This window comes from Ictalurus furcatus, chromosome 3, assembly GCF_023375685.1.
Source record: "Ictalurus furcatus strain D&B chromosome 3, Billie_1.0, whole genome shotgun sequence".
NCBI classification, from domain to species: Eukaryota; Metazoa; Chordata; class Actinopteri; order Siluriformes; family Ictaluridae; genus Ictalurus; species Ictalurus furcatus.
The window spans coordinates 28,634,147-28,649,240 of record NC_071257.1 but is presented as its reverse complement, the minus strand read 5'-3'; the positions used below and the strand labels follow the sequence as shown (position 1 = coordinate 28,649,240).

The 15,094-nt window shown below is 40.8% G+C and overlaps 1 protein-coding gene across 3 annotated transcripts in view; it reads right to left on the bottom strand.

Moving 5' to 3' along the window:
* rgs12b (regulator of G protein signaling 12b) overlaps window positions 1-15,094 on the bottom strand; it is a 97,346-nt gene extending 82,252 nt beyond the window's left edge. For all 3 annotated transcript variants that reach the window (XM_053621930.1, XM_053621928.1, XM_053621929.1), the window contains exons 1-3: window positions 15,006-15,094; window positions 12,765-13,963; window positions 11,363-12,238 (exon numbers count right to left, since the gene is read on the bottom strand). In XM_053621930.1, coding sequence (XP_053477905.1) covers window positions 11,363-12,238; window positions 12,765-13,814 — 1,926 coding nt within the window. In that variant the 5' untranslated portion in view covers window positions 13,815-13,963; window positions 15,006-15,094. The remainder of the gene's footprint in view (window positions 1-11,362; window positions 12,239-12,764; window positions 13,964-15,005) is intronic.

Sequence of the window (15,094 nt, the reverse complement as noted above, 5' to 3'; positions counted from 1 at the left end):
TTACCTGAATTGTCAGGAGATCCAGCTGTGTATAAAGAGGAGTAAAAACTTTTAAAAGTTGAATTAATTTCTACAGGATCCGATGTTAATGCACCACTGGACTGCATAATCTGAGGGATAGAGCGCGAGGCCACCCGGCTACGCAGTTGGTGAGCCAACAACCAACCGACCGACCTTATCTCCATATTCATAATAATTGCCACGTGTATGTAACAACAGCCTCTCCGCCTCACCTGTCGATAACAACTCGAACTCCGCCTGCAAATTAAGCCTTTGTTTATGCAGCTCAGGGGTCGGGTTGAGAGCATATTGGTCATCAATGGCTCGAATATTATCCGATATCTCTTTTTTCTTATCCTTGCGTTGCTTATTGGCATGAGCAGAATAAGAGATTATCTGTCACCTTAAGAAGGCCTTTAAAGTTTCCCAAAGTAAAGAGTAAGAGATTGAATCAGTTTGATTAGTAAGAAGAAAATCATCTACTGAAGTAGAAATATACTTGCAAAACGCTGAATCGGATAGAAGTAGAGAGTTAAGCCTCCATGGTGGACGAAAGGCGCGATGTGAAGGTAGAAGAATGTCAAGACTTAGAGGAGCATGGTCTGAAATAACGACTGGTAGATATTCAGAGTTTACAACCCGAGAAATTAGAGAGTTATTAATAAAAAAGTAATCGATGCGAGAAAAAGATTTTTGTACGTGAGGAAAAAAAAGAATTTCTCACCGTGGGGTTAAAATACCTCCACGGATCAATGTAACCATTCTGAATCATAAACTCAGAGAATACCTTTGCCAGTGCAGAGGGAGCCTTTGCAACAGCGCTAGATTTGTCCAAAACCGGGTCAATAACACAGTTTAAATCTCCCCCAAATATCAAGAGATGCGTGTTCAAAGCAGGAATTTTTGATAACAAATTCTGAGCAAAAGGAGCACTATCAAAATTCGGGGCATATACATTCACCAAAACTACTGCCATTTGTGAAATTTTCCCTTCCACAATCACATATCTACCATTTACATCAGAAATAACGTTATCAAAAGAAAAGGGCACAGTCTTGATTATCAAAATAGAAACTCCCCTGGACCTGGAATCAAAATTGGAGTGGAAAATATGCGATGTCCAGCGAGCTTGGAGTCTGCGTTGATCCCTGAGACGGAGATGAGTTTCCTGAAGAAATGCAACGTCAGGGTTTTGTAGTTTTAAATGTGTCAAAACCTTGGATCTTTTAATGGGACCATTCAGACCTTTCACATTCCAACTTAGGAATCTGAATGAGCTTCGGGTATTTTCCATCAATTTAGATTAGTACAGAATGGAGTACAGAGAGGTTGATATCAATAAGGAAAGGGGGGAAAACAAGTGCGTAATATTAACCTATCGGTCATGTTACAGCCGGAACTACCTGCACTTATATACAAAAATAACACACTCAACCACGCTGTCGTATAAGAAGCTATAACATCAAGCATTTAGTATTTTTCACTTTTTTTTTTGGCCTTCTTTTTTAATATTCACGCAACATCGAGGTGCTGTTGTTTACGCAGACTGTACTGTAGTATGCTTTTACTTTTTTGACTGAAACGAAGTGTTTTAGGTAGTGCTCTTTTGTTCTTTCATTGCCGCAATCATTCAGAGTTCTGTCTGTGATACGTGCTTTAATTTTGCTGTGTAGAAGGTGTGCTTGAAAGAAGACAGAACGTAGGCTGGGCTCTCTTGTTTTCAAACAGTCACGCTTTTAAAGACGCATGGATTCTTGTTTGAGTTCACACAGAACTCACCATGAAACGACATTCAACCTTTTTTCCGCAGTCGGTCTGCCAGCTCTGATCGGCTTCTAGAAGCAAGGGAAATCGATCTATCTGTCTTACATTACATTTACATTTATTCATTTAGCAGACGCTTTTATGCAAAGCGACTTACAAATGAGAAAATACAAGCAAAGTGATATATCAAGCCGAGAACAATACAAGTAACGCGACCATGCAAGATCTTTTAATTGAGCTCTAGAAAAACAAAGTGCACAGAGTAGAGGTGTAAGATCCAGAGTAAGGTTTTTTGTTTGTTTGTTTGTTTGTTTTTTAAAACAAGGATGATGAGGGGTTGGCGTTTTGGGGGTTAGTTGGGTCTTTAGCTGTTTTTTGAAGATAGTGACACATTTTGCGGTCCGATTCAGTATCTCGGTCATATACGGAAAAGGTCATTGTTGTAGCCAGAGCTAGTATACTTTGTCAGTAACTGCATTTGTCTTCCTACGAGTTCCCCTTTATTCCCATTCCCATGGAGTCTTCAAGAGTCAGATTCAATTCTTAGGGGAAAATAACACTGCGCAGCAGGAAGGTGACTGTTTTTTAAAGTCTTTCTCTCTCACTCTCGTTCTCTCCCTCCCACACAGTTTCACAGTTTAATGTGCTTTACTGCCACAGCTGTTGTAAATGCAGTGTTGCCAAAGCAGTTACCACAGACTTGTAGTCATACTATTAATAAAACAACAACAAAACACTATTAAAGTAAACAATCTCTCTCTGTGTGTGTGTGTGTGTGTGTGTGTGTGTGTGTGTTTGTGTGCTTTCAGGCTTATCGTGTCTATTTGGGTCTCTGAAGAGCCATCTTTCCTGTTTACTCCATTCCAGAGAGGCTGACTACAAACCCCACCAAAACATGTCACTCCAGACACGACATGGCCGTTACTCTCCCTGTGGAATCGCAGCTCCTCCTTTCACCCCTCACCCCAGGAGGTTAATCAAAATGAACACTGTTTAGTGTCAACATGTTAAGACGCTTGGCATGGACAGTTAATTGTCCAGAACGCAACAGAGCCAGATGAAGGTGTCTGTAAGTAAGGCAATGCTGTAATTACCCAGAAGAGTCGAGCTGTCCTCCTGACGGTACGCACTTCCTAGTCGATTTTAGAGCTTCACTGCGTCTCAGGCCTAGGAGCTGCTTCTTAGTAAACCTAGAAATACTGAGCTAATGAAAGAGCCCCAGTTTGTTAGTGTGGATGTTTCCTTCTGTCAACGTGATGCACAGAAAAAGAAAACTGTAGAAAAAATATAATAATAATAATAATAATAAACCTGGTTCATTTCACACTCATGGATCTGTTTTCATGTAGCAACATCTCCTAACTGTGAAAGTGAAACCGCTGGGTCATTAAAGTACTGTGCAATGTTTACATATTTCAATTTATGTTGTTACTGCGACTTAATATCTAGTTATTTCAACTTTCCACAGTGACTTCTAATACACAAAGACACATTTTGCCGTTACTTCCATTACCGAGTGACTCATAACTCATTACCATAACTAAGTACCCCAGCTGAATTTAGTTAACCTTCTTAACCAGAAGTACCAAACATGAACGTGTATGTGGAACCAGAAGTGCTGTAGATCTTTGATCAATCAAACACTCACTCAAACCCCCTTGCATCAGCTTGGGCTCATCAGTGGAGGCTGAAAACATCAGCGAGAGTGCAGTTTGTGGACAAATGAGTTATTTTGAAATGTTGTTATGTAAGAATCTAAATGCTGGTTTAATCGCAGAACCTTCATTCCATTTTCCTCAGTGATGATTTATTTTAATCTAACCTAACACACGTTTTGGTTTAGCCACTGTTAGTCTACATCATTGTGAATCTAAAGAATAACGAACGACAGACGGTCTGGAGTGTGTTATTCCACTTATACTACAGAGATTTGCCAATGCTTACAAATGTTTCATTTATTATTGACTGACAAATCACAAATTTTAAGTATTTATCGTTAGATTTAAAGTTGTGTAACTTCCAAGAGACAAGTTAGTTCCCGTTCTCACCTATGTTATAGCTGTGATAAACAGTCTTTCCCTCATCCCTCTATCGCTCTCTCTTTCCTTCTATTAATGTTAAATAAACATCTCCTGGAAAAAGTCGCTACATCAACAATTATACGTTTTACTTTGTTAAACAACACTTCTGTTAAAATCTGTTTATTATAAGTCGTAGATTATGTGACGCGTATACCGTACAAGTTCCTGTGTATGAGCGGTTATATAACTGCTATAGTAGCAATAAAGTACTGGAACGAGCGCGTTAATATTTACCTATCGTTCATGTTACATAAATGTAAATGACTATCCGAGCTGTGTTGTTATAAAAAATAATGCACACCTTCTGACCAATCAGATTCAAGAATTCAGCTGTGCATTTTCAGGTTCATTCTTATTCACATATGTGACAACTCTATCACTATTTCCCAAATCAAACACTACCTACTATACTAAATATATGGCAAAATAGTACATATTCCATTCCAGAGTAGCTTCACATAGGCGTTTATAATTTAGTCTGTGGTATGGGATGTAGTCTAGCCAGCTAACATGGTTTATCTACCAACAACCTTCAGTAACAACATTCCCATCAGGTGCAATGGAAAACATGGAAAACCATAAAACCAAATGGAGTTTAAAAAAAAAAAACTGAAGGTAAATTATAGCTCAAAGCTACTCTATTGTTGCTCGAGTTGTTCAATCTAGTTTCACGTGGGAGTGATATAAACACCACAGAACCTCCAGAACACTTGCATGTTGGCCATGTTTTTTGTTTGGTGGAAAACTGACACTCCATGCACCTTTCCGAACCTTAATGCAATTCTGAAAGTGTTAAATACACCTTCTACTTGCAGGTGTAGCATTGTTTTTTTTCGAGTCACCAAACAGTCTTCCTTTGCTCCAGACCACGAACTCCGTTAAAGTTAAAACACAATCCTCTGAGGAATTCAATTCTACATACAGACACACACACACACACACATATTTACATTGCGAGTATAGCCATTTTTTTTTGGTTTTCTTATATTTAAAGACAATGCAGGTAGACCTTTTGATAAATGACATACCTTCTCTTAAACTGTAGCAATAAAATGTTCAAAAGTCAGCAGTAATATGTTTATTTCACTGTTTCTGTCCACTTAAGCTCCGCCCACTCTGAACAATCGAGCCATGTCGTGTGTGTATATTATGTGTGTGTTTATTTACGTGTCATTATGATATACATGGCAAGTGTATTTATAAACCGTACAATCGTATTTTTTCTTCTATATTCATAACCAAAGATTACAGTTCTTAGTTAACCTGCATTCGTGAAATTTTACACGTTCTGTCTACGCCTTAATTAGAAAGATATTAATGAGGATTGACATTAGGTTTCATACTTAAAATGGCATATTCTGTATAACAGTGCATTATATTTTCTGATTACACAGTAGAGAAATGATATTCCAAACCTCTCTGCATCCCTTGAAAGTGTCTTCACAGGCTAATATTTAATATTAAAATCATCCAAGAACTAGATTTTTCTAGCGAGAAAGTATGTAAATGTATGCACATTTAATTAGACGAGGCCTCGCTCTCATAAATACACAGAGTGGAGTCCAAAATCTGGGATAAAACTGGAAATAAACACAGAAGTTTTACAATTTAGAAAATTCTGAAACAAAAACAGGAAATACGCAACATCTCGACTATTTAATATTCGAGATTCTGCGCTACTTCTAGGTCCTTATTTAAATGTAAGCAAATGTGTGATACCGACCATATCGTTAACTGCTTCGTACAAAAGCTCAGATCTTCCTCGTGTCTAATCTCTGAATTGAAGCATGTGCTCAGATGACACTCCGATGGATTTGACCTGAAAATGGATCATAAGGTTTTGCACAAACTTGAGGAGTGCATGCCAGCTCGAGTGCACGCTGCCATTAAAGCAGAACAGGGAAAGATCAGCAAATAACTGGTAATGACCTGTTGCGTTCTGCCTTAACATGCGTTCAGCTTAACCTTATTCTCCAAAAGAGCAAATCTTACATAAAAAACACAACAAGTACTAAACCTCAGGTCAACAAAACAACTGTAAAGAAAGAAAAAAAAAAATTAATAAAAGAGGAAAACTTCTGCACTTTTCTCCTCCAGCACTCAAGCTCATATTCAAATAATGAAACACTGCCACCAGGTGGTGACTACGAGTCATACATGACTATCAAACGAAATCCTTTCCGCTCACACATCACCTGGACGGAAAGCGCTCTCGCAACAGTACATCGCTTACACACTTCAAAGCCCAAAGATTTTATCGCTGAAACGAAATCTAATTATGAGCTGCTGCGTTCGAGTTAACTGTGAACTACTAAAACTCACACTGCCTTGATACCATCCAGCGGCCTATAAAACACGGCTAGTGCGTGTGTATGATGAGTGTGTTATATGTCACGGCCTCAGAGATTCTTCTCCCCCAAGTGAGGGTACTAGCGTGAGATTCTGTGAGAAGGTTTAGATCTCGGGTTGGATCTAATAATGTAATAACAATAGGGCCATGCATCAAACAGCATCAAAGCCAAAGGCACTGGAATGATCTCGATCTGTTATGATGTGCTCTGGTGTTTACCTCATGACATCATGGCGCTAACAGATTAACAGATTATATGTCGTCTGCGTCACCATTAAAGCTACGGTAAGTCAGTACGTTTACATGGACAACAATAATCCGATATTAACCCGATTAAGACGATACTCTGATTAAGAAACTACCATGTAAACAGAGATTATTCATGACCTTAATCCGACTAAAGTCATATTCGAAGTAAACACAAACTGAATCAAGTCATGTGGAGTATTCCTATTTTACACGCATTATCGGAGTGTATTACAGACATGTACACACCTTAATCACACTATTAACGTCGTGTGGGACATGGAGGAAACCCACCGAGACATAGGGAGAACCTTTAAAAGTCCACACAGATAGTAACCCAGGCTCAGGATTGAACCGGGGAACCTGAAGCTGTGAGGCAGCAATGCCCCCCCCCCCCCGCCCTTTTTTACATTTCATTTCCAGAAAAGATTTTTTTCACTTCCTCACATTTCGAATGAAAAAAGAAGCTGTGACACAATGATGCAAACTCGTCTACCGCTAGAAGTCTCTCCGGATTGTTGTTAAGCAGTAAAAGATTGCTTTAGGGATGGCACAGTTCAAAGGGCATTAGGTAAGATTAGCCAAAATGAGTCAAGACTAGTTCTCTAGCAGTTGAGTAAGTGGAGTTCAACAATGTTTGAAGGATTAAAAAAATAATAATAAATCAGTGTACAAATAAAGCTCCGCCCCCAGAATCTATGGTGGCTCGTACAGTTCAGCTAGAGTTAGTGTTAGTAAGGACATCGCAAAGTTATAACTCTATAATCAATGGCTTATACTGATTTATCAGCAAGGGTGGCACCACTACTCTAAAAGTGGTGGGGCAAATTTTTTGTCTGAGAGAAAAGGTACATCTGTCATTTGTCTGTAAAAAAACATACAGACTAACAAATATATATATATATATATATATATAGCTAATGACAGCAAAAAAATTGGTTCACAAAGTCAGATAACACTAATTCTAAAACATGTTTTAAAAATGGAAGACATGTTCATGTTCCACGAGAGGCTGTTTGTCACGGTCTGTTTCACTAAACATTTTTTCAGCAAGTCTTACTTGCTTTATGTGAAGGATATAATTTGAGGGAAGTCCCTGTAATCGATACAGAATACAGAATATGTGCATATGGCACTTCAAATATTGAAGCGATGGCGATACTGACTCAACATGCGTTTATTAAGCAGAAGTGAGCACCAAAGCTCGGTTAACCCTTTATTGCTCATAGGAGATCCCCTGTAGGATAAATGCCCGCTCAACACCCCCTCCCCCCCCCCCTTCGCGATGGCGAAACTGCAATCGCAGGAAATTGTTTTGCACACTCCTTTGCGATGATGTTCGTTGGTAAATGAGACCTTTTAGCTGTAATCACGTTCGACGCACATGAATCCGAGACGGCTTTGACTGAATGCGCGTCGTGATGACGTCACATGACGTGTCTTGGTCCAAATCTGCAGAAAATCTGCTGCGATTTTTTTTTTTATTGCAAGCTCCTCTGAATATTGTGGGGTTTGCTTGATTTTGCGTTCATTTCTGCGATCGCGTCATAGCGAAATCCTGGAGGGATTGCTTTATGATGTAGTCAAGAGTGCCTGTGCTGTTCTGTTTTTCCGTGTAATGAGGTCTCATGGGCTTTTAAGCTCTGGTGTTTTGCTAGCATCGTTGGCTGCACGGCGGCTAGAATTACATACATTTTTATAAAGGTGGTTCATCCAAAACATTGCCTTACCTGGCGCTCCGAGTGTAAAAATAAACATACACGCAAACGAGCATGTTGGTCCAAAACGCAGTTTTCCGAATTGGGTTTTCACAGCCACATAATACACTCGTGCTGAGACTATCACTTAAACAACGAGGGTTTTTTTTTTTTAGCATGTTCTGCTTATTTTCCAGGTTGTTTGTACAAGTAAGAAATAAAATACTGAGACTTTAACAGTAGCCATGTTTCCATCCAAGTTGTGAATTTAACTTAACGTGAATAAAGCACTGTTTCCATCCCGTGTGTTCAACAGAACAAAATCGTCACTTCCGAGGAAACTGCCGCGAATTATCAATAAAAACTGATATCAATAAGAAAACCGGGAAGCCACTGTGCCTCTTTTTTCCAGTATTATAAATGACTTGCACTTCAGAGAGCGCAGATTAAACCCTATCACACACCTCGCGTTATCTTGTGATCGGACACGGATGCCTGATATTTGGGAACGGAATCGTGTGAGACAGATCTGGGAGGTAATTATACCAGATCATTTCGATGACAGACTTTGGCTCAGGCATATTTGTCCAATGAGATTAATCCACTGTTAGTCCTATTACACGACCCACCACACCCCAGTATGAGTCAATTATCCAATCACGTGATTCGCTGAGGCAAAGTCACATGACGGTTTTGGACGCGCATCGAGGAATTTCTTCGGTAAATGTGTTTCCATCGTAGTTCACGCGCATGTCTTCTTATCGAATAAAAACTTTAGCCGCCTCAATTGAGCGCACAAGTTAGTCTATGCGCATTTTGGAGATTTTATTCGCATCTAGTGTTTCCATCCAGCGTATGGGTTTTTAGGACATCGCATAAAAATACGTGGCTGGAAACATAGCTAGAGTTTCACACACAGCTGTCTGTGTGTATACAGTACACACACTTCACAAATACAGCAGCGGCAGGGAATACTTCTGGGTCCAACCCTTGCTTAGAACAATTCCTCACAAACAACGCTTTACCTCATCAAAACTTCCAGCGCACTTTTTTTAGTTAGAAGAATATAAACGTCGATTTCAAACGATCTCTCCTCTCTTTTATAGAGAAGAAAATGCTGATGCTGGTTAATATTATGAAACCTGAGGCTAGATCACCATCTTAAATCCCCAGACAATCCCCAGGTACTGATACACAGTGTGTGTGTGTGTGTGTGTGTGTGTGTTTAGCATTTGCATGGCCTCCAGCACTGTACGCAGTTATTATTGATTTATCTACAGCGTGTCTAAATGATCAGATGAATTGAGCACACACGTCGTTTCAAGCTGCTGGATGACGATCAGAGGTCTGAGCTCCGTCTCGGTCTTCTCGTCTCATAGTCAGCTTTAACACACACCCTCCAAGTGCGGAGAAACACTGCGGAAACACCCAGCACACACGTACACCATGCTAAAACTACCGTGCGTTATTAAATAAAAGCACTTCTTCGCCGTGAACTCTGCACTTAAACGGTGTTTACAGGTCAAGCTTCAAAACTCAGTTTGGTAATAACGTTATTATTAACATTTATGCAGATACAGTTGTGCCCAGGAGTTTACATACCCCTTGGAGAATCTGCAAAATCTTAACACTGTTAACAAAATAAGGGGGATCAGAAAAATCCCATGTTTTTTATTTAGTACTGTCCTGAATAAACTATTTCACATATAGTCCACAAGACAAGATTATAGCTGAATTTATAAACATTTTTACCCCCTTTAAAAGTTTACATACCCTGATTATTAATACTGCATGTTGTTAACTGGATGATCCACGACTGTGTTTATGTTTTGTGAGAGTTGTTCATGAGTCCCTTGTTTGTCCTGAGAAGTTAAACTGCCCACTGTTCTTCAGAAAAATCCTCCAGGTTCTACACATTCTTTGCTTTTCCAGCATCTTCCGCATATTTGACCCCTTTCCGACAGCGGCTATATGATGTTGAGATCCGTCTTTTCACACTGAGGACGACTGAGGGACTCGTACACGACTATTACAAAAGGTGCAAACATTCGCTGACGTTCAAGGAGGCAACACGATACAATAAGAGCCAGGGGGGTGTAAACTTTAGAACAGGATGATCAGTGTAAATTATTATTAGTTTGTTTAAAGATCTTTTTTTTATTATTTAGTACTGCCCTCCAGAAGCTAAATAAGACACTTACATGTCTCACAGAAGACAAAATACTATATATTCAGGACAGTATTAAATAAAAAAACAACAAGGGATTTTTATGATCCTGCTTATTTTGTTAACAGTATTAAGATTTAGCAGACTCCGCAAAGGGTATGCAAACTTTTGGGCACAACTGTATGTATGTATGTATGTATGTATGTATATATATATATACATACAGTATGTACAAAAGGATCACCAGAAATCCAACCAGGAGAGAGCAATGTCGACGGTGACAATCATAATAACACAGAGCTGAATGATGATGACTAAAATAATATTCATGAATATTTTGCTCAGAATTCATATAGCAATCAGTCATTTGGAGGAAAGGTTTTTGATTGCACTGTGAAATTGATTAATTAGCTTGATGCTTAGAGTGATTTATTTGGTTAGATTGACTTATTTATTTACTTGCTTAAATCTATTTGCTTAAATTGACGTATTTTTATTTACTTGCTTAAAACGTATAGGTATTTATTTGGTTATATGCATAGATTTATTGATTTGCTCACATTTATTTATTTACCTGCTTCGGTTTATTGCTATAAATGTATTAATTAATTTGCTTGCTTCAACTCATTTATTTACTTGCTTAAATGTATTTATCCATTATTTATTGATTTACTCGTTTCAATTTATTTATTTTCTTTCTTTTTTATTTTACTTTTGATTTTACTCTCTTTCTTAAATTTATTTTTGATTTCATAAAATGTATTTATCTATGTATTTCTTTATTCACTTGCTTAAATGTACTAATTTATTTATATCTATCTATCTATCTGTCTCTATTTGTCTGTCTGTCTGTCTGTCTGTCTACTTACTTAATAAGAGACCTTTCCTCTTGTTATGTTTTAGAGCAATAGAGAGATAGACAAATGGACAAATCGACCTTTAAATGCTGAATATAATCAAAATTAGATGGAAAAATATACAGACAGACAGACAGACAGATAGACAGACAGATAGCATTAAAAGTAAATGCAGGTTTTGAAAATAAAACACCTCCTACCTTTTTCTCAGAGTCTTTTGCCCTCTTGCCATTGTGCTGCTGTGGAAGCTGCTGTTGCTCGCAAAAGTGTTTCTCTGTCCCAAACAGCTTGTTGGCCCACTCGTCCTTGTGGGCATGGAGCCGATAGGGCTGGGAGGCGATGTCTCGCGCCGCGCGGTACCGATCAGCCGGGATCTTACTCATGGGAGGCGGCAGCGTGCTGCAGTTAGCGCTGGACCAGCCATCTGTGGACTCGCTGTAGGACTCCTGATCGCTGCTGCGGCCCTGATGCCACTCTCTCATGACATGGACAGGGAGCCAGCGCTGGCCCCCTGCGCCCTTCTTAGAGTGGGCGGGGAAATGGTGGCGGGTTGGAAGTCCGGATACGTCCAGCCGGGAGGAGGAGCTCAAGTGTCTGCTGGACAGAGGAGGCGGGTCTGTGTGGGAGTGTGGGTGTGGCTCGGAGAACTCGTGCCTGTAGCCATTACGATGAGTTATAGAAGGAGGAGGAGGAGGAGGAGGAGGAGGAGAGGGGAGACCAGCCTGGGCGCTGGGGTTCCTACAGCCCTGTGCGCTTTCCCATAATCCAGTGGGCATGTGGCGGGCAGGATTGGCACCGAGGTCAACCAAGAGGACGCGGTTGTTTTTTTCTTCGGGCAGGAAGTTGCCGATTCCGCTGTCGCTGTTGCTGCTGGTGCTGTTGTTCTGCTGAGCGTCCAGGTCACCGTCGAGGAACGCTCGTGCACGCACGCCTTCGATGGACTCGCCCATGTCACGGTAGAGCACTGATACAAACTGCAGCAGCGGCTGAGATGTTGAGGGGAATTCCAAACAGCCCCCGGTGTCCGGATCTGGAGTGCAGTTAAAACCGAAGCGCCGAGAGATCCCTTGATGTACCTTAATAATGATAATAATAATAACAAGAAGAAGAACTTTATAAATAAAGTACTAACATATTATTTTACACATTTTAGACAGGTCAAAGTATGTTTACAGTATGTGTAAACAAACTAAACAACTATATCCATTACCAAATGTACTTGAGCTTTAAAGGAGCAGTTTGTTGTTTGTATAGCCTCCTGCTGCTAGCAAGGCTTTTGCAATGAAATTGCAATGAAAACAATGACTAGCTTTCTTATTCAGCCAACAGACCCAACCTCATCTGTTCAAATTACATATGTCATGTGTGTTGGGACTGTTCCAGCTGGGGGCGGAGCTCATTTCAGGGCCAGAATTTTTTTTAAAGTAGCCTTAAAGGAAGAACCTAACAAGGCAATATTGCAAATCAGTTTTTCTAAGGTATCTTCAAAATGACATTATTATTATATCATAGACACACTTTTACAAACAAACGTAACAAACTGCACCTTCAACTGAAAAAAAATAATAATAAATAAATAAATAAAAAGATGAGTTTTAAGACCTTGTGGTGACAGAGCTCAGGATCAACGAGGAAGACATGGCAGGAGGTTCTCGAACCCTGGTCTTCATCTGCAATTGCACTCATGCCGTGATCCTCAGCAGCCTGCATAGTTACCAGGCCAAAGAAGCGGCGGTCATCTGGGCACACGGCGCTAAACGCCAGCTTCTCGGCCGGGTACGCGGCCAGGATGGCTCGGCGTTCATTGCGTAGGAGTACACGGTCATGAAGCACCTCGAGCAGCACCAGAGAGTGCACCTTGTGCTCAGCTCGCAGGCGGCGCATGCAGCCACGTATTGCCTGCAAACTGTCACTCTCCAGATTGGCACCACTCGACGCCAGCTCAATGGAACCCAAGTAGCCCACAATCATACCGACATTGAGGATGCCTGCCGAGTCAGCTTCCTGCCGCTCAGGTTCAAACACATCCACAAACACGGAGTCGTCACGCAGCACTCTGGCCAGTTCCTGTTCTGAGAGGAGGTTCACGTCGCTCCTCTGGGCCTCAGCGTCTCCACACAGGAAGTCCAGCTCAGAGTTAGGTCTCCGTTTCGCAGCAGCTTTCTCCGAGCTGCTGGAGGAGTGGCTGGAGGAGTTCTCGAAGATCATGTTGAAGATCCCTCCAGACTGCATCTCGGCCACCACGCGCTCAGCACGGTTTATTCCCAAAGTCTTGGAGTCCATCTTCGGTCGGAGCCAGTGACTTTTGTGCTCATGGAATCCGAGCTCCTCGTCGCTGGAGCACGAATCCAGCTGCCCGCTCTCGGAGATGAGCAGGTGTAGCACGCCCGAGCAGCGTCCGATCAGCTTGACCACGTCCTCGTGGGATGCCTTCGCCACATTGATGTCATTCACAGCAAGGATTTGGTCTCCCGCACGCAGGCCGACGTAGTCGGCCGGACTGCCTTTCAAGACGCAGCTCAGCACACAGGGTGAGTGGCCAGAGAGAGTGAAACCGTAACCTGTCCTTCCTCGAGCTACCTCCACCCCTCTGACGCGGCCCAGTGCCTGGCCATTAGCACGCCGTCTGCTTGCCTCAGATGATCTGAACATTGTTGGTTCACACGCAGCTGTCGAGGGCCTCACGAATGCAGAGCAGGTGGGCTAAATGTAACACTCAGGTGAGATCATCGTCTATCATCTGTTATAGTCGCTTTCAGGATTACAACATCCTGAAGCCAACCTGGTTTACGGGACACCTCCTGCAAAGTGTCAGGGATAATGTAAGTTAGAGATGACAGACAAATTAAATAATATATAAAGTCTGCTATACATGTAGGAAAAATTATTATAATCATCCACAAATCCTCTATTTTTTATTTAGCAACATATTACTACTACTACTACTAGTAAGAGAAGGAGAAGAAAAACAACAACAATTTCTAAATGTAATGTAATGTATTTCTAATATTTATATTATGACCTTTGACATGCAACCACCACCAACTAAACCCCGCCCCCAGCAAAAAAAAAAAAACCCAAAAAACTCAAAACCTCAAAAATGCATTAGTCTTAAATATCTTTAGGGCCTTTGGAAGACTTTTACAACATTTTTCTCAGCATTAAAATGTAAACTCGCTCCGCATGTGCTAACTCGCGCACTTTAAAACTAGCACTAACTTTCCGTTATTGTTCGTCGCCTTTGCGGGGAACACTCATTCACCCTTGCTATCTGTCCCTCGCCCACCCACGCGCTCCCATTGGATAATATTACCACGTCGCCTTGGGTAGCCATGACGACTGAAATGGCAACAGTCCCTTTCTCAACGCCTATTGGCCAGCAGCCTTGTCAATCATTTTGAGAACTGATCCCAGTTTGGAGATCCAGTTTGCTTGAGACTAGCGAGTCAGCTGCAGATCCAAACTATTCCACAGGTGTCGAAAACTTCGAGTTAGCGTTTATAAAATAAAATAAAAACAACAACGAAATAATACAATACTACTACGTTATGTTTTCATCCTCATTCCATGACAATAATAATAATAATAATAATAATAATAATAATAATAATAATCTTGTTGAGCTATAATGAGGTGGTGATGTTTTCTAAGGAACAGCTGCTTAGTGGGAGGAACATAACGGTGTTGAATTCTGAGCCTAAACTGATCAAATATTCATGATTTATTAATAGGAAAGACGAGTCAGACTGAGCTACATGTATATAAACTCGTTTCCAAAGTAACCCTAAAGCACTAAAGCAGCAAGCAGGAAAAGATAGCAAGCTTGTAGAAAGGTTAACTCACCAGTTCCTCCAGTTGTTATCTCCTCGTGCTGTAAAAGAGAACCTGTGAGATAATGTTATTCTGTTTTGCTCAAACAAAAGGAGGTGAGC